This window comes from Ylistrum balloti, unplaced genomic scaffold (genome assembly GCF_031769215.1).
Source record: "Ylistrum balloti isolate Yb309-2 unplaced genomic scaffold, AGI_CSIRO_Ybal_v1 Utg369932, whole genome shotgun sequence".
Lineage (NCBI taxonomy): Eukaryota > Metazoa > Mollusca > Bivalvia > Pectinida > Pectinidae > Ylistrum > Ylistrum balloti.
In genome coordinates, this window is record NW_026782044.1 from 79,603 (window position 1) to 99,754 (window position 20,152).

General features: G+C 33.8%; 1 protein-coding gene across 3 annotated transcripts in view; it reads right to left on the minus strand.

Moving 5' to 3' along the window:
• LOC132547071 (kazrin-like) overlaps positions 1-20,152 on the minus strand; it is a 93,270-nt gene that overhangs the window by 63,704 nt on the left and 9,414 nt on the right. Inside the window, exon 1 of one of the 3 annotated variants that reach the window (XM_060210824.1) lies at positions 8,527-9,196. The exons of 1 other annotated variant lie outside the window; for it this stretch is intronic. In XM_060210824.1, the coding sequence (XP_060066807.1) occupies positions 8,527-8,677 (151 nt within the window). In that variant the 5' untranslated portion in view covers positions 8,678-9,196. Of the gene's footprint in view, positions 1-8,526; positions 9,197-20,152 lie in introns of those variants that run through there. One more of the 3 variants, XM_060210826.1, reaches the window with a different exon arrangement.

A 20,152-nucleotide genomic window follows, 5' to 3' on the forward strand; every position in this document is an offset into this window, starting at 1 on the left:
TGTTCTACTGAGTCTTTAAGTTCAAAACGTTCTTTATATCTTAAAAATGGTTCTTGTCCATGTATATACTTAATGCTACACTGTTTCAGAATCTCTCCAAGATGTAGTTGATTTCAAAGATATTAATTGTGACAATGTAAAGGTAAAATAGTTTTTTAGACGTGTGCAATTCAGGTGGAAGAGCATTTTCAAATATACATGACAGATAGTATCTACACCGATATCTAAAGGCAGGTGTGTTCTGACTTGGTACATTGGAAAGAATCAAAGTGTTGTTTCTCACACTTGGAAAAATTTTAACAGTAGCCAAAATATCTACAAAATGGGTGAAGTACACATGTACTTTACAGTGTGTTTGATAGATAAAATAACAATCACAAACCATGTAACATAAAACCTTTAAGTTGTACTTGTGATAAATATTTATGATAGTAGTGCACAAGTACATACGTTCCTCTGTACATCAATACAACAGGGCGAAGGGAGATAACTCTTCTGATAACTCTACTGAAGTCAGTCATTACAACAATTATAATCCAATATGGAACTTTAAAACATCAATTTCATGGGAAAATTGAAGGACAATAGCAGAATTAAAAATCATTGGGAACATATAGGAAAGTGATCTACAAAGGACCTGTTAAAAAGGAATATACAACCCCTAATTTTGGAATGAGGAAAAGGACCAGGAAAGACTAAATAAAAAATAAATGAAAATTAGTCATCACAAGGCTGTGAATTTAAAATGAACAATTTTACAGTTTAAATAGATAAAATTAGTCTTTTTTTAATTCCATAAATTGATTGTTAGCCATTAGTTCATATATTGTAAATTCCAAATGACCACAAATATTGAAGATGAGTGTCATCTCAAAGTACACTTTACAAAAGTTACACAATATCTGTAAAGCATGCAACCTGCAATAGTGATCATAACCTTAAACTCTGAAACCTTGACTCCAACTGATCCAATGTGTCTCAAATCTGACCTTTGAACCATAAATATGAAAATGTAGAAATGAAGTACATGTCATCAGTCTCGAGAGATGACCAGATTCTAGATCCTAGACATAAAAGAAAAATTACACCAATAAAATGGTGGTTTGTACGATCAATATTCTATCATATATTACAATTGTCTTTTCAGGAGAAATTTAAAGATTTTCTTAAATTTGATTTTTGATGAATAAAGGTGATCAACTGTACTTTTCAGAACATTGCATACAGAAGCTTTCTTTAATAAATGATTGTAATACCAACAACAGCTTTACATTGGTCTTTACATTCGTGATTAGGTGAATTTTGCATTTTTGGTTTCATAGACCATTTTATAATCTATTTAATACGACACCAGAGTGAATATGAACGTTTTCACTGCATTGATATGTTGCTGTAATCACTTCACATCCATTTTAACTGATGATTGACCTTCGATGTTCATCAAATAAAAATTGTCAAAGTCCTTTAAAACGGTAATTAAAAACTGTAACATATCTGACTCAGAATTGTTTCTTCCAATCAATAATACAGCTTCCGTATCTTGATTAAATATTCGTGACGCCTCGTGGTGACAGATGACAGCCATTTGTATGTTAACTGTTCATTCACCACCTCTACAACGTCAGAGAACAATCCAGCATTCCTATCTCACCAAACACCACATAAAACACTACATAATTCATGTCCTTGTCGCTGAACTTAGGCAAAGCAGAGCCACCGTACAGCCACATTACCACGATCGTGGCGTTCACATCAGTTGCACAGCAGACTACGAAGTATTTGATGCATCCAGATTTAATTTGAAAGGCTGCAAGAGACGACCTATGCATCACATTGCCACATGAGGCCACCATTTGAAACAGCTATAATATAATTAAGTTCTGTATTTGAATGTTCTGTGTAAGGGAATGTCCCATCATAACAATTAACACCGCTATTAGCCCTCATGCCCAATACCCCAGCCCTCATCACAGCTTTACGTCTTCAAAATCTCCACTGTAGCCGACCTCAATATTTTTACCAGCATTTTTCTCTTCAGCGTCTATTGATCAAACAGAAACTTGAACCAAAATCAATTACTATGCTTCTTTATTTCAGTCTAATGGATATGAGTTCTGATGAAAGGAAGAACAATTATGTTGCCTTTTTTTTCAATCTTAATCTTTATCTTATTAAAAAATATATCAATACAAATCTTTCTACTTGTTACATAATTGACAATCAATTTGGAAGAAATCAAATTTCTGGATATAAATTCATGAATAATTTATGAAAAAGTCATAGTAAATGGTGAGATTTGAACTTACGACTTTACAATTGAAGATTTACACAAAACCATCTCAGTAAATCAGGACCTTTGACCTTTTATAGTCAATTAACTGTTTGATAGGTTCACCACCAATCAGAGATACCCCTACATTGAACATTTCTAATAACTCTAGATTATTATCGACATACAAAATTCACACTCTCTAAATTCTCTGATGATATATGATAACCAGGCCACATTACCTAATACTTCAGGTAATACTCTTCATTTGTATATAACAACTCCAGGTAAGTTCAGGCAGTGTTAGGTCAGTGACCCCAGGTGACCAATGTAATAACATCATACCTGATAATCTCTAGTCAGCACTTTTCACTTATCTGGACACTTCCCATGTGTCAGTGTGACCACTTAACCTGGCATGACTTGACCATTTGACCTCCAACAGCTTGCCCCAGGGCTTTATTTTGGTTAGGGAACAATATAATGACCATTATCATCATTACTAGAATGACCACCAACAATTCATGAATGGTCATCTTTATGAATAGTATAACCACACCACATCAAATACGTTTAGTTAGGATGTCAATTTCAAACTATGATGTTTCCAGGCTAGACGAAGTACAAATACCCTAAGGGTCAGTCTAACAAATGTGTTATGATTTCATCAAAGACACAGCATACCAACACTACTATGTAATATTTCTCTCATGCTTCAGTTCAAATCAAATATTTTCTTTGAAATGTCTCCTTATGTGTAAAACTAAACAATATGTCTGTGAATACCTGAACAGCCAAGAAACCATGATGGATAAGAGTTATTTTCGCTTAAATATGAATACTTTTACCAAAAAACATATATTGATGTAGCCATATTTCAACACAAATCAATTTCTAACATACAAGCACTATAATGAATGCACGATCACAACAATTGTTACATACAGAAACTTCAAGAAACGCAGTCATATTTTAGCAAAATATCTTAAGCATAAAAAACACTAAATTAAGATTACAGACACAACATTCCTATTGTCATTACAATACACCATTGATCTACAGTATTAAATACTTGTATCAAGTATCTATATTTACCAAATGACTGTCTTCTAAACCATACATACATTGTCCTATACTGCACCAATGGATCTGAAGTGTTGTAACCTTACATCTTTAGTGCATCATTGCCTGGTAATATGTAAGATATAACTGCTCAGAACCCATCAGTCAAATACCACGATTCTAGACCTTTCAAATACCATGATTCTAGACCTTTCAAATACCACGATTCTAGACCTTTCAAATACCACGATTCTAGACCTTTCAAATACCACGATTCTAGACCTTTCAAATACCATGATTCTAGACCTTTCAAATACCACGATTCTAGACCTTTCAAATACCATGATTCTAGACCTTTCAAATACCACGATTCTAGACCTTTTGCTAAATAAAGAAGTTGTTACATTCTTGTGACCCTGACTCTGGGTGAAGGTAATTTTTTCACAAACTTTTTGCATTTCATTCCAAATGCATATTGGCTGCAAATCATGATTCTTGACCTTTTGAGATTTGACCTCTGTGGACTAATTGAATTAAGGTCAATTTTCTATTTCCTACTTACAATATCTCATCAGAGACTTGTAAATTTTATAGATATTGGATACTAAAAATAAAATGTCATTATAAATTTATCTCATTATCATTAGAAATTAGAATGACAATAATAATGTACAACAAATTTGGACTGAACATTTTTGTGCCAAATTCGTCAAAATTTGGCATTGTGCCAAAAGGCTTACATAAATTGTTGAGAAGATTCCTAGAAAGATAGTGTGTAATGGCAAAACCATGATTTGTGGTTTTTTTATTTGATAAAAATGTAACTTATTACCCTGATGTTGTATTATTTGTATTTTAATATACTGTTGTAGTTGCCTTACAGTATTGTAAGATGTGGGTTTTTGTTTGACATACATTTGTATATCTTGTGTGTCAAAGCAAAAAAAAATGTTTTTTAAAGGTTTGCTGAATTTTTATTCTGTGAACAATCAAGGGTTATTTTGAGTTGACCCTGGGGTCTCCTTGTAGCAAGTCTGATGGCTGTCTCACAGAATAACACGACTAGCCAAATTATTTGAGGTGTATCGACTCATTCAAGGACATTAACCATGACAACAAAAGATAACTTGTGGTCTTAGGTTTTCTGTGAAACACGAACTGTTCCCAAGTATGGATTGGAGGATGACAATGACCTCTGACCTTCACCTTAGTCTGACGGCTCTTTCAGCTATTACAGCTTTTCATATTCATTTTGGTGCTAATAAAGGCACATACTGTCAAGTGATCGACATTTTGGTCTTGGGATAAATTTTCTGAACATTTAATTCAATTCCTTCATCTTTGCAGCTCATGACCTTCACTTGAAGAACAATTACATTAACAATAATCATAATTCTCAATCATACATTTTTTCTCAAAAAATTCCATTTTTGAAAATCAAATCATTTCATTGTGATATGAAGATGAAATTTACTGTGATATGTATGAGGTAAACTTATTTTCATTCGTTTGCTGGGTCTATTGCAGGCCACGAACAGCCAGGGTCACTTTGCGGTGGTGGTCTCCCTGTAGTATGGGGAAGGCCTGTCATCTAAAGTAATTGGGCTAAATATTCTCGGCTGTAAGGATACTACCATGACAGCACAGACTGTGTTTCTGCTGACTGATAGACAATTTAATGGAATGAGAAGATTCTCTATCTAAGTGATGACAATTCACCATCAGGCTATTAATAGCTGCTGATATCACCCAAAACACAATGTAATGAACACATATAATCCTCCTGATCAGCAATTTCTAGTAATATCAAGCGTGTGAGTACCAGTTCTACCTAAATGAGAGAAAACCTAGTACATTCGATTTACAGATCAATTTCATAACAAAAGTACTTCTAAAATTTCTTCTTGAACACACCATTTCTGAGAATATTTTACTTTCTTTATCAAAGTGCATAAATATTTTATTTCACGGAAAAGTCTGAAGGACTCAATTATTATCAATAAAAAACAAATTTTCATACAGTAACATCCTTATCAATATCATCTTCAGCTAACCAAATGTATATCCATACAATTCACAAGGGCATTGCTTTCATTTTATTTATAGACACTCCAATCAAACAGTTTTTGTATCTTCTTTATACCTGGTCAGTAGTTCTTGAATATTTAGAGTTTGCCCTTAAGTAATATGTAATTGATAATATAGGGGTGCATTACCTTTCCTTTATCAATCAATAACACTCACCTACACCTTGGTTGTTGACCTCAAATTCAAACATTCTTGGGATCAAGAATAATCATTGTATTCTTTCTAGCTTTAAATAAAGTCACTGAGAAGCTTTGAAAATCACGCTTTTACAAGAGGATGATTATAAAGTGCTGTATAATTGAGATTCAGTTCTACTGAATTGAATATGGAATCTCAAGCCTGACAACTGAATTATTTACTGATATTGGTCTATTCATGGGACAACTAAACCTCTATTTTTCCTACATGGTATATTAAACGGTGTCTACATTTTTCACATGCTAAAGTTTCCCAAGAGTTGTACCAGTATCCAGATCACAGACACCAGCTCCATCTTAGATTCTGATAAAAGGCTGGACTTCTGTCAGATGTTATAAATATTGTATATATGGTTTAAATCTTCTACAAGTACATGTACTTGTACAATCTTTACCTATAATTAAAACATCAACATTTAACCATATTCTTGATCTCTGATATAAATGGACATGTTGTGGTTACATATCAGCTGCTATAAAATTCTTTACCAATCCATGATTTTGGTAATTGTTTAAGTTATTTTCTTTCTAATTAACCCATTAAAAATGTGACCACATAGATATTTAATTATTACTGAATAAGTAAAACATAAGTACCTATGTCAGCTCACCTAACTACCATGCTTGTTAGCATAGTATAGCATTGAAGGTTTTTATGTCTTAAGATTTTCTGCTTTTTTTTCTCTCTGTTTTTTTATCATCTTGAAATCTGATATAGAGCCTTTTACCCTTGTCATGAAAACAACAAATTACAAAATTTCATTAAAATGCCATAAATAAATGTTTGTGAAGTAGTTTGACAGAAAATTCAACAATAATATATGCAGACTTGGTAATTCTCATACTTCAGCCCAGTTATAAACTGCCTAGCTGTGACACTTAAATATTTCAACTTAAACTCAAAACATTTTAAACCAGCTCCTTATTCTGTTTTTGTTCACAACCTAACAAAACAAAAGTAATTTGTACCCATCAAACAAACACATGTACATTTCAATTTTACTAAATATGAAAAAAATAATTTTGTTAATTTTGCAAAATTAGATTTTAAACTGTAATTTCAAATTTTCATTAAGTAGACCAAGCTTTGCTGGTAAAATCTAATCCTCTACTATTACCATATATATTTAAACACAGGACTATTGTGTATATGAACGAATTATAACAGGCTCTCTTTGTAATTTCTTAAAATAATTCAAGGTTAATTTACAGGTGGTTTAAGTTGCATTTGAAAAGGCTATATGTTAGCACATTAAATAAAAACAAAATTGCTAATATAGATTTGTGTTTTTTTAAATATCATTGTATTTTTCAACACAGGTTCAGATGGGAGCACTTTTTGAATGTGTATATTAAACAGGAATACCTAACTATATCTCAAATGTTGAAGTTGAAATGATTTTCAAAATTCCTTCAGGTAAAAGCAAAAATGTCTTTCTAATCAATAGAAAAACAATGACTACATAATCTTTAAAATATCTGAAATAAATCCGAATTATCATAATCTTGTGTATTTCTCTCAATGTTAAAAGTCTTTTTAAAGTGTTGCACTCCTCTTAACATCAAGAGCCATTTCAAAACCTTGTGTTCTCTTGATATGAAGAACCATTTCAAAGTACTGTATTCCTCTTAATATCAAGAGCTTTTTCAACATCTGATGATCTTTTAATATCAAGTGGTATTTTGTATTCCTCTTAAAAAAGATAATTTCAAAGCTATACAAAATGTACATCCCTCTTAATATCAATAGATATTTCTAAACTTTCTATTCCTCTTTATATCAACAACTATTTCAAAGCTTTGTATCCCTCTTTATATTAATAGATATTTCAAAGCTGTGTATTCTTTTAATATCAACAGCATGTATTCCTTTTAATATCAACAGCAATATATTAAAAAAAGTGTTCTTTTTAATATGAAACATTTCAAAACCTATGAGAAAAAACAACTTGTTACAAAGCAAATTTGACATTATATAAATGTAATTTTCTCTCAAATGACCTTTATTTTATGTACGATATAATAGCCATAAATATGACACCAGTTGTACATCAGAATTATGAAAACAGTCCTTACTGGTCCCTACATTTTTCTCTTCTGATCTAAATCTGAATCCTTACATAAGTGCATGCCATTAGGATATATTCATTCTAATATTATATATAATGAGACAACATTTCTGACTCAAATGAAAGCATGTGCTTATTACTGGAAAACAAAAAGGCGGTTAGTTTTACTGAACAGCAACAGATCAGGCTGGCTTCATAGGGAATATATCCACGTCTATAAAAACAAATATCTGTAGAGAAAGTTTTCTTAATTGTGTTTCCACTAATTGATAGACAATTTAATGGGACGAGAAGATTCTCTAAGAGATGACAATTCACCATTTTAATTTAAATCAATTAAACTTGATAATGCACATGTTTATCTATCAAATATTATTTTAATTTTTGTTATAAACAGCCATTCATATTTCTGTTCTCTTAAATATGAACATTGTAAACAGTAAGTAACGTATATATACAGAGCTCTGTCTATATATTTTTTACGAGTATACATTGTCGACTCTATACTGGGTTATAAATCAATTGTGATGATAATCTGAGACATTTACAGAATACCTCACAGTGTACACTTCCTCCTTATACATGAAATAATTTGTAGCTTATATTAGTGCCAGGCTCTGAAACAACTGCCCTATTCAGCTGGATATTCGCCATCAAAAAATTCAAGAATCAAGAGTTTTCATTCACGTACGACAATACAGTTTGCACACCATGATATGTATGCTATACATCATTTGATGATATATAGACAAAATAAATGACACTAATTTCATTACACAACATTTTACTACTTCACCACTACCAAATATGGTAGTTTTCCAAAAACAATTAGGAACCCTACCTGTTTCTGCGATGGTATTCTGTTTTGTAATTGCGTCTGTGTATTTCTTTCGAGCACTAGAAGACATGATACTCAATGGAATTCCATCCAGAGCTATTTGAGGATCCTCCATTGTTACAAGTTTCAGCCACGCTAGATAAACATTAATCATGCAGCCATCGTTGGGTCGCTATGTCTCACAATCTCCTTCTAGTCCTGTTAGCATTGACACTGGTTTTTGGTCAAAATAGTGCTGCCCATCTGATTTACTGTTTTGGCATTGGATTGGAAGTACTCTATGGTACACCGTATACCGTGATGGGCAGGCAGAGTGAGGATGACTAGCGTGGATGTCCAACAATTGATCTTTAAAAATTCCAGCAGACGATAACACACGATCATGCAATACACATCCCTCAATCCCCAGAGTATCTAGTCTTTGTCCCTAATGAGCTTGTCACTAGTAACACTCCTCATGCAAGCTTTCGTCTTTCTTCATTGTCACATGAATTCCATTCTTTCATTTATAATGCATATATTCCAGTAACATTTCACAAATATCATTTCTGTGTTGGTGACATTTGTAATATCCTTACAAGTGCTGTCAATAAAAGGCAATTGTTCCAACAGAGAGCCAGTCTGATGAGGTATTAGGACTGGAATTTCCTAAATATAGTCAGCAGCATGTCCCCTAGAACATGAAAACATCTATTATTATAGCATACATGTCACTTGGATCTTATTACTTTGGCTTATTGATAAAAATAAAACTCTCTATTCCTGCTTATGTAAATGGTAAATCATGAGATAAACAGATGACTCAGGTCCAGTGTTGCTGTGATATCAGGATTTACCAGGTAAGTCAATCATTTTCATATCAAATGCGTTCATTTCTAATAAGGAAACATAAAAAGTCTCACATGCATCATGATTCATTCTATTTCTTTAAAAAATCAAGGAATATGCCTATAGCTATGTAATATTAGGGTATTTTTATATTTTGTACCGAAATAATCGATATAAGGACTTAAAGTGATTCACTACATTGACAATAGTGTGATATGTCATGTAATTAGTTGCCACAGAATACAATATTACACCACAACTGACCTTTAAATAGAATTACTGATACTAAATGGTATAATACTTTATAAGTTATACAGAATGGTTAATCAGTTTGTATAGTTACAGCATGGTTAATCAGTTTGTATAGTTACAGCATGGTTAATCAGTTTGTATAGTTACAGCATGGTTAATCAGTTTGTATAGGTACAGCATGGTTAATCAGTTTGTATGGTTACAGCATGGTTAATCAGTTTGTATGGTTATAACACAATTAATCAGTTTGTATGGTTACAGCATGGTTAATCAGTTTGTATAGTTATAGTATGGTTAATCAGTTTGTATAGTTATAGAATGGTTAATCAGATTGTACAGTTACAGCATGGTTAATCAGTTTGTATGGTTATAACACGATTAATCAGTTTGTATGGTTATAGCAGGGTTAATCAGTTTGTATGGTTACAGCATGGTTAATAAGTTTGTATGGTTATGGCATGGTTAATAAGTTTGTATGGGTGTAACATGGTTAATCAGTTTGTATGGGTGTAGCATGATTAATCAGTTTGTGTAGTTACAGCATGGTTAATCAGTTTGTATAGTTATAGTATGGTTAATCAGTTTGTATAGTTATAGTATGGTTAATCAGTTTGTATGGTTATAGTATGGTTAATCAGTTTGTATAGTTATAGAATGGTTAATCAGATTGTACAGCTACAGCATGGTTAATCAGTTTGTATGGTTATAACACGATTAATCAGTTTATATGGTTATAGCAGGGTTAATCAGTTTGTATGGTTACAGCATGGTTAATAAGTTTGTATGGTTAGGGCATGGTTAATAAGTTTGTATGGGTGTAACATGGTTAATCAGTTTGTATAGTTATAGTATGGTTAATCAGTTTGTATGGTTATAGTATGGTTAAAGAGTTTGTATAGTTATAGAATGGTTAATCAGATTGTACAGTTACAGCATGGTTAATCAGTTTGTATGGTTATAGCAGGGTTAATAAGTTTGTATGGTTACAGCATGGTTAATAAGTTTGTATGGTTATGGCATGGTTAATAAGTTTGTATGGGTGTAACATGGTTAATCAGTTTGTATAGTTATAGTATGGTTAATCAGTTTGTATGGTTATAGTATGGTTAATCAGTTTGTATAGTTATAGAATGGTTAATCAGATTGTACAGTTACAGCATGGTTAATCAGTTTGTATGGTTATAACAGGATTAATCAGTTTGTATGGTTATAGCATGGTTAATAAGTTTGTATGGTTATGGCATGGTTAATAAGTTTGTATGGGTGTAACATGGTTAATCAGTTTGTATGGGTGTAGCATGGTTAATCAGTTTGTATGGGTGTAGCATGGTTAATCTGAATGCATGGTGGTAGCATAGTGAATTGGTTTACAAAAATATGGTTGTTCACTTGAACACCACTGGTTAATAACTTTATATGGTTGTACCCTTGAACATCACTGGTTAATAGTTAATGCAGTTTTGACATGGTCCACCAACTTACATTGTTCATTAGTTTACATTGTTAAAGGCTATTTAATCAGTTGATGTGATTATAGCATGATTTATAAGACTTTAGAATTAGACTTTAAAAATTTAGTTTGAATTGAGATGAAAAAGATCTATGGAGTAAACCAGCTTGAGAATTTCTATCGATTTCTCCGAGAGAGGCAAGATTTCCTGTCCAAAATTAGAAACAATAGAGTAATGAAAATAGCATCAATATTTAAGAACCTTACTGAGTTCCCAGTGAACCAGAGACAACCGAGACAGAGAATATTCAGGAGTTATTTATGAGTTGTAATTGTTTTTGGTGTAAAACGATACTGCCATCAAGAGTATATCTTGTATCAATGATCTCACTGAGGCAGACTGATAATTCTTTAGGGTGTTCTGGAGGCCTACTCTGCTGACGTAATATATTTAAAGGTGTCTTCAGGGAAGACAGTGCTGGTGAATGTCAAGAGTCATGGTAACACAAATCGTATTAGGAAATCTATAATCATACATTATTCCAAAATACACTGGGACCCAGTCTGTACTGAATAACCCCAAATAATTTCTGGCTCTGATTCAACTTTCCAAGTCATGATTTTTTAAACACAGAAACCTGAAGTAATTATGGGAACTGTCGTTGAAGAGTTTTGTAGAATTACACAAGGTATTCCTATTGGGACATCAGTGCGTCTGAATATAAAGTCATTCCAACAAGGATTTAACTTTATATATAATGTACCCCATGCCAGTATCCAACCCCCACCCACCCACCAAACCTCCAACCACCCTAAAACAAATACTCTGAAAAAACAAATCTAAATGATCTTTACACAGGAAATAGAGTTATGATAATTGAAATCGTGGTAAACAATTTATATTAGCAACAGCAACTGAAAAATTTTTAAGAAAAATAAATTGGAAATAGCACATTATTGCATGATTTTAGATATTCATTAGAAGCTTCATTCCTGAAATAAGAAATGCCATCCTACAGTTTTCTGATTATCTCCCCTTGTTTGACAATTAGACCGACTACAACAAATTAGGACTGTGTCCAAAATTCTCTATTCTATATAAAACTCAATAACAGTGCATCAGTATACAAAGTACATCTTTAGCCAATCCTACAGTTGTGTGTTCCAGCAATGGTATTTTCTTGTCTATTTCTTGGCCAGAATTAGACATTTACAGATACCAAGAGTTTATCTAGATACACTTACATACAAAAAGTACACAACATGTTCTCCAATACTGGGAGTGTACTATACATTCAGATGAAAGCCAGAAAAGATCCCTACATTTTACAAACATCCACATGTCACACAGACTTATTATAATAATTAAACAGCTAGATGTAGGTTCGCAGAGTTGAAGACCCTGGTTGGTTTGCAAGCATTGAAACCGTAGTTGGTTTGCCAGGGCTGACCCCAATTTGGAACTCAGGCAAGCCTGGTTTAACAATCATCACAACCCTTAATATCATTCATTTCTTGTCCACCTTGAGGATGTAGAACCACGTCTACAGCTGTGACATATCGCCACTCATTTCTTGTCCACCTTGAGGATGTAGAACCACGTCTACAGCTGTGACATATCGCCACTCATTTCTTGTCCACCTTGAGGATGTAGAACCACGTCTACGGCTGTGACATATCACCACTCATTTCTTGTCCACCTTGAGGATGTAGAACCATGTCTACAGCTGTGACATATCGCCACTCATTTCTTGTCCACCTTGAGGATGTAGAACCACGTCTACAGCTGTGACATATCACCACTCATTTCTTGTCCACCTTGAGGATGTAGAACCACATCTACAGCTGTGACATATCGCCAGTGGATACATTTAACCTCCATTTTCATCATTTGCCAGACAAGGTTGTACATCTCTGTAAAGTTGCTAAGAAGTTGAATTTTTGACAGTTTCTCAAGAGTTTAAACTGCATATATGTTGGCTGTACAGAGTGGCAGTAATCCTAATGTATTTGCATGAGGCATATTGTCATGTCATGAAATCAAAATATCCTGTATTGTCCTGCCTTGGGGAACAACACAAAACTTGCACAACAAAAGGGGTTGGCTTCCTACGAGACAAATAGCGTTTCTTTGCTTAGTTACTGAACTGCAATAGACCTGTGGGTTAACATTAGTGATAAGCTTATTGATAGACGTATATATACAATAATAAATGATAAGTTTTATTATTGTTTATAAGGAGACTCCACCCTACATAATACACAAGTAATGTTTGCACACATGGTGATGTAACTGCCTATTTGTGTACTCAGCATTTTGAAATGGGGTGTAAATTAAGTGTTGTGTAATAGAGAGCTCTTTCGTATTAAGGATATGACAAGTATGTTGCGTTGTCAACAATGGTAGAGAGAGATGAGAGACAGATAACGCCTTCTGAAAGCGATATTAACACAAGTAGAATTCTAGTAGCTGTCATGACCATTCCGATTCAAAACTAACAAAGTCAGTAAATGATATTGACACAAGGTCACACGTCAGTAGTGACTTGGTGGTGATGAAAGTGAGATGCAATTTGACGTCAGTAGTGACTTGGTAGTGATGAAAGTGAGACGCAATTTGACGTCAGTAGTGACTTGGTAGTGATGAAAGTGAGATGCAATTTGACGTCAGTAGTGACTTGGTAGTGATGAAAGTGAGACGCGATTTGACGTCAGTAGTGACTTGGTAGTGATGAAAGTGTGACGCAATTTGACGTCAGTAGTGACTTGGTAGTGATGAAAGTGAGATGCAATTTGACGTCAGTAGTGACTTGGTAGTGATGAAAGTGAGACGCGATTTGACGTCAGTAGTGACTTGGTAGTGATGAAAGTGTGACACAGTTTGACGTCAGTAGTGACTTGGTAGTGCTGAAAGTGAGATGCTATTTGACGTCAGTAGTGACTTGGTAGTGATGAAAGTGAGACGCAATTTGACGTCAGTAGTGACTTGGTAGTGATGAAAGTGAGATGCAATTTGACGTCAGTAGTGACTTGGTAGTGATGAAAGTGAGACGCGATTTGACGTCAGTAGTGACTTGGTAGTGATGAAAGTGTGACACAGTTTGACGTCAGTAGTGACTTGGTAGTGATGAAAGTGAGATGCGATTTGACGTCAGTATCTCTATTGGATCCTGGACTGGAAAGAGAGAGGTTGAGCCGTGGAATTATGGGTGTTGGAGGAAGCAACATATAATTTGATATATGAACTGAAGAAATAGAAATAAAGTTATAATTGTTTATGATATTTGAGAGGACAACACCTGGACATGAGTTATTCCTTGGTTGTATGTTTGAAACCAGTTGGGTGATACAGGCACACTGGGCTGCTTTTTGATACTATGAATTCATGAATGTCCAGTATGTACATATATCATTGTTCATCACACTGTTATAAAAGTGTCATAATGTATTTTTATCAGCGTTGTATATATGCATAATATATGTGTTATGTAATGATAATACCCACTCAAAAAAGGTTCCTGATAATTACAAGGGAGATAACCTACCCAAGGAACAATTCTATATCTTGATTTACAAAGGTATGATAAAAAGCATTTCTGTGATATTTTGTGCCAATGTTTTACTTGTGTTTTTAAAACTAAGTGCTAGTTTAGTATTTTAAGTAAAGATATTGAACTCTACATAATGCTTAAGCAATACATGTCACCTACCGTCACCCACAAGCTATTACGCTGTAATGTTTACAAATTTTCTAAAAATATTAACGGTGACCTTGGCTTAACAACTCTGAAACTTGAACTTAATCATCAAACAAAATTTTATGCTTTATAGGTATGTGGAGTTGATTGGGGAATGAGGCTATTAGAACATTAACAATGGTTTACTTAAATTAGTGGCAGTGATCTTAACCTTGATCCAAAACCCCGAAACTCAAAAATTGTCCAAGACAGTTTGATGCTGAATAAGTGAGTAAAATTTAATGGGAATCCCTCAAGGAAAGAAGCTAACTTCCAGAGACACAAAGATGGCTGGAAGGAGATTGGAAAATTATAGCCCCGCGCCCTTGTTTCCCTGTTTCACCCTTAGATGACTAATATAAGCCTATATGTAAATGCTATTAAGTAAAATTATAAATCAGTGCCATTTCATTGTCCTGTAAATATAAGCCCAATCCCCTGATGTGAACTTGAGTAAAAAGTAAAATGTTGCCCCCTAGGCTAAATGAAGTAGTAATATACAGTACTAGAAAGCCTACTGCATGTAATATACAATACTAGAAAGCCTACATACAGAAGTTATAGGTAATCCAAGGACAAACAGTTGTGTTCTATTGTAGACAAGACACTTGTACATCTTTATCAGTAGACCTGTCAAACCAAGGTCACCAGGCTAATATCTGAGGTATAGATGTCACACACACAGCCCTATTGATGACCCAGCCAACAGGCAGCTAGATCACTCTCCACAGCCCAGGAATGTGAGGCTTAATCTTCACAAGCTGATTAAACACCTTCAATAGCTTGTACTAGGGTAGTTCTGGTCAGTATATGTAAACAATTTGACCACAATGGTTAATGTGGTCGCTAAGTGCTATGAGAGAGTGCAGTGAGTGGTCATTCCTAACCTAAGATCAACTGGGACAGAAAAAATACAGAGAATTGTGGGTTTTTTTTCATGTGAAGGCAAATTTCATCACGTGTACAAACTAATGGCATAACAATAAAAATAAGCGTCTCTTTTATCAAAATCTTACCCAAGATAGCAAATATACATGGATTTGGTTAAATGTACAGGTATTTGGGCTTTGAATTAAAACTACCTCAAACATTTAAGAAACAAATCTCAAAGCAGTACTATAAATATTTCTAATTTCAAAACAAACCAATTTTTATGATTTATTGCATTAATCACAATTAAGGATAAAATTGAAAAGTATTTCAAAAAATGAAATAAAAAAGAAGATATTTTATTTGTTTATATGTATCAATGTGTTTACAGTATTATGATCAATATACTAATGTTCACTTTACCAGTATATCTGGAATCTCAGTCTCCATATGTTTCACGTAAATCCACCGTCAATGTGTAACTATTTATACAATGTTACCTAGAAGGTCTGGGCTCCCTTAAGTCATTATATAAACAGTCATCAATATACATACACTGTATATAAATGCTGGTATAATGCATAATGTATGATGCACAGATGATAATTCAGTTGTCTGGACCAATACATATTAAGGGTGTATGCTTCCTTCTTGTCACATAAAATCGCCAGTGATGAAAAAAGAATAAATGTTGGGAAATATCTTATGATCTATCAGAAAGATTTGTTTGAATTTGATTAATCGATTGCTCACACATTAGCAGTTAAAGAAATATGAAAATTTGAAGATAAATACAACATACATTATAAAATATGACAAAAAAATATTTACAAAAAGGGAGATAATTCAAGTACATGTATCTACAAGTAAAGTATATACTTCAACTATTCTGAATTATGAATTTACAATGAGCTGGATATACCTGTACATGAACTTTTGATAATTAACAAGCAAATTACAAACAAACTCTGCCTTAATGGCTTACTCTCTGTATGAAATGGGTAATCCATCACTCCTGGTCACCGCCAGACATTTTTTTTAACACATTGCTACTTCCTGTTAAAATAACTTGTACAACAGCAATTCCATTCAGTACTTTCTAACCATCATACAGATCTTCATGGTTCAATATGAAGAAACTTTTTAACTATGTGATACATACAGATAACTTATGATCATGCAATTATTTACCTTCAATTTTCTTTTAAATATCAATCCACAATGTATTTCCAGCGAGAGCTCATTCTGTATTTCATCCAAGTACAAAACCAATGGCTATGTATAGTGGATATTTACCTATAAATCAGGAAGGCCCGAGATGATAGGATAAACTACACAGACAATTAGGTAGAGTCCATCTCAAACAGATAAAGCACATCTCCACTGCAGCTTCCTAACTGTTTGGACTTATAGTAGACATATGGTCAAACCATCCAAACTGGACCAGCTTGTAATCATATAGGCAGCACACTGATAAAATTGCCAGGATTCCAAAAACATCTGTGACTTTTTAACCAGTAAAAAACCCTGCGATATGTATTTTATATTTGTCCCAGCTGTTATTGAATTTATACAATAAAGAATTTAAACAAATTTATTGAATTTTTATCCTTGAAATATGATCTAATTACAAAATTTTAAAACGATCTAAGATTTTTTCCCTGCTATATCTATTAAGTGGACATACAATGATTACTTTAAAAATCTTTAGGGTCATAATAACTTTTTTGTCTGAAAAAATATATGTATTTAACTGACAAATATGTTACAGACATTCCCTATTGTAATGTCCACCAGGTTCTATTGAAGCTTAAAAAATCTTCAGCTATTTGTCTTTGTACTTAAAATTTCAATTTTTACCTGATTTTTTTTTTTTTTTTTGTGGGGGGTCGGGGGGGGGGGGGGGGTGGAGGGGATGATTTAATGCCTTCCCAACATACAATCATATGGGGATGGTCCACACTTAATTTTAATTTCATACCCATAACAGCCAGCTGACAAGTAAAGTCATATTTTAAGCTCTTTTGTAAAACACTGATTTTGTATCTGCATGAATCAATTTCACATTTGATGTGTTAACCTGAACACCAAATAACCTTCTAAAATCTACAAAATGTATTAGTCTCTCAATTCCTGCATTAATGCAAGTGTAATGGTCAGTTGTAACAGGTCAACTGACAACAAACTATCAACTGACCAGTAGGGTACCAATCAGGTAACGCTGTGGTGTGTGTGCTGTCAATCAGGAGGAAAGTAATGCACATTCCTGTTATGTTATATCAATTTAATTAGTACATACCCCTAGTGGTCCCCTGGGTACAACAGAAAACATGAACATGTAGTGTGTTAGGGCCACTACTAACAATATGATTACTTTACAAATATACCCAGGATTCCTTGGTTCTGATGGTGTTACCAATCATAATGATGATTGGAAGATTGGAAATCCAAGTGTTCTCAAAGTCTTACAAACTCATCCTGTACAGGAAGTGTCCATAGACACACTTTGGGCAACCCTGTAGCCAATGTACAGCTACCAATAGACAAGTTCCATTCTCCAAAACATCTTCACCATTAATTGGATTTATTTACTGATGTAAAATGAACTTATATCATTAACAAGTACTGCCATCTTCAATCATTCACACATACAACCTATACCACTTCCTAGTACAAATACACAACCCTTTCTCACAAAACCAGTTTCAAATCCAATCTATACTCTGTGTATAGTCAGCTCAGGGCTCTCACACTCCATTTTGGGACTGGGGCCCGGGGCCCTTAAAATTTGGAAAAATAATGGTGTTTTCCTTAGAATTGGGAAAACTTGGGGTCTAATTAGAAAAAAAGATACCATTTTGCATTGGGAATGGGGTCGAATATCGACCCCAAATCTGGCAGATCGAGAGCCCTGCAGTTTCTTTATCAGATTCAAACACCCAACAGATGACCACCATTGGACAACTCTCCTTGACCACATAGATGATGTTTCATGCCCTTGAACCCACATATGTCCTTAACAAATAGCATTACATGACAAGACCCCACACATGATAATACATGTCCTTCACCCCACAGATAATGATAAATGTCCTTCACGTCCTTCACCCCACAAATAATGATAAATGTCCTTCACCCCACAGATAATGATAAATGTCCTTCACCCCACAGATAATGATAAATGTCCTTCATCCCACAAATAATGATAAATGTCCTTCACCCCACAGATAATGATAAATGTCCTTCACCCCACAGATAATGATAAATGTCCTTCACCCCACAGATAATGATAAATGTCCTTCACCCCACAGATAATGATAAATGTCCTTCACCCCACAAATAATGTTACATGTCCTTCACCCCACAAACAATGCTAACTAAATGTCCTTCACCAAATAGATGCACAGCCACATGCCCATTACTGCATAGATGATGCATGTCCTTAATCCTACACATTATATACATGAGGTCAGAGGTCAGACAGAATTCATGTTCTCCCATTTGTTTATCAGTCTATAATTTTTGTTGGCTCCACATGTCTTCCAGTGATGTGTGTATATTTTGTCTATAGCATAATTAGATGAATCCATTTTGGCCTTGTGTCCAGGATCCAAAAATAATAAACCATCGCCACCTCTGGATATCTATTTGTTGATACGGTGATTTACCAGTGCAATGTATCCCTGATAATCTCTGTGGTTTGGTTTTATATTGGTTATTTTCATATCAACAGCACCAATAGTAATTAGAGGACAGAGGTGAAGAGATTTTATAATTACCCTGGTACATTTCTTGAAATAAGTGCAACTTATGACCTATTGAAATTTAGAAAAACATCTTTCTCTTCAAAACCAAGTTAGAAAATGCTTTGCTTCTTCACAAAGAAAAAAAAAACCCAGAAAAACATGAAATGAAATTACCAGTAGCAATAAAAAAAGAAAATCCAAAGTATTATAGCCATTTAAACAATGAAAAAAGATAAAGAATATGGGAAAAAATGTATTTTTGTATGTGATATGTTCCAGAAGAAATGCAGCAAACTGCCAACAGGCCATGTAAATTCATGTACCAGGTAGATATAATTAGAATTTAATCTATGCACAAGGTACAGATCAGCCAGACAATTAAAAGTAGACAGGATACATATAGGACTTCTTATTTATAGATAACAGATGGACCTTAAATATCAATAGAATTTTTGAGCCACAATGTATTAACTATCAGAGAAACAAGAACCATGTCATAAAGTTTAAAAGAATCATTAATCATTTGTAAATGGAATGGAAGCTATGTGGCAAAATATATTTATAGTTGATAGTTAAGATGTGAAAGATGTAAAATATTAATTAGTCAAGAGTCAGACAGAAAATGCTGCACTCCAGCTACCTCTTCCCCACTCCCCTTCACAAACACTCCTTCCCCCTCCCCCCCCCCCCCTTACACATACTTCAATACTTCAATTGCAGTCATTTTAACTGATTTTGTCAATAGA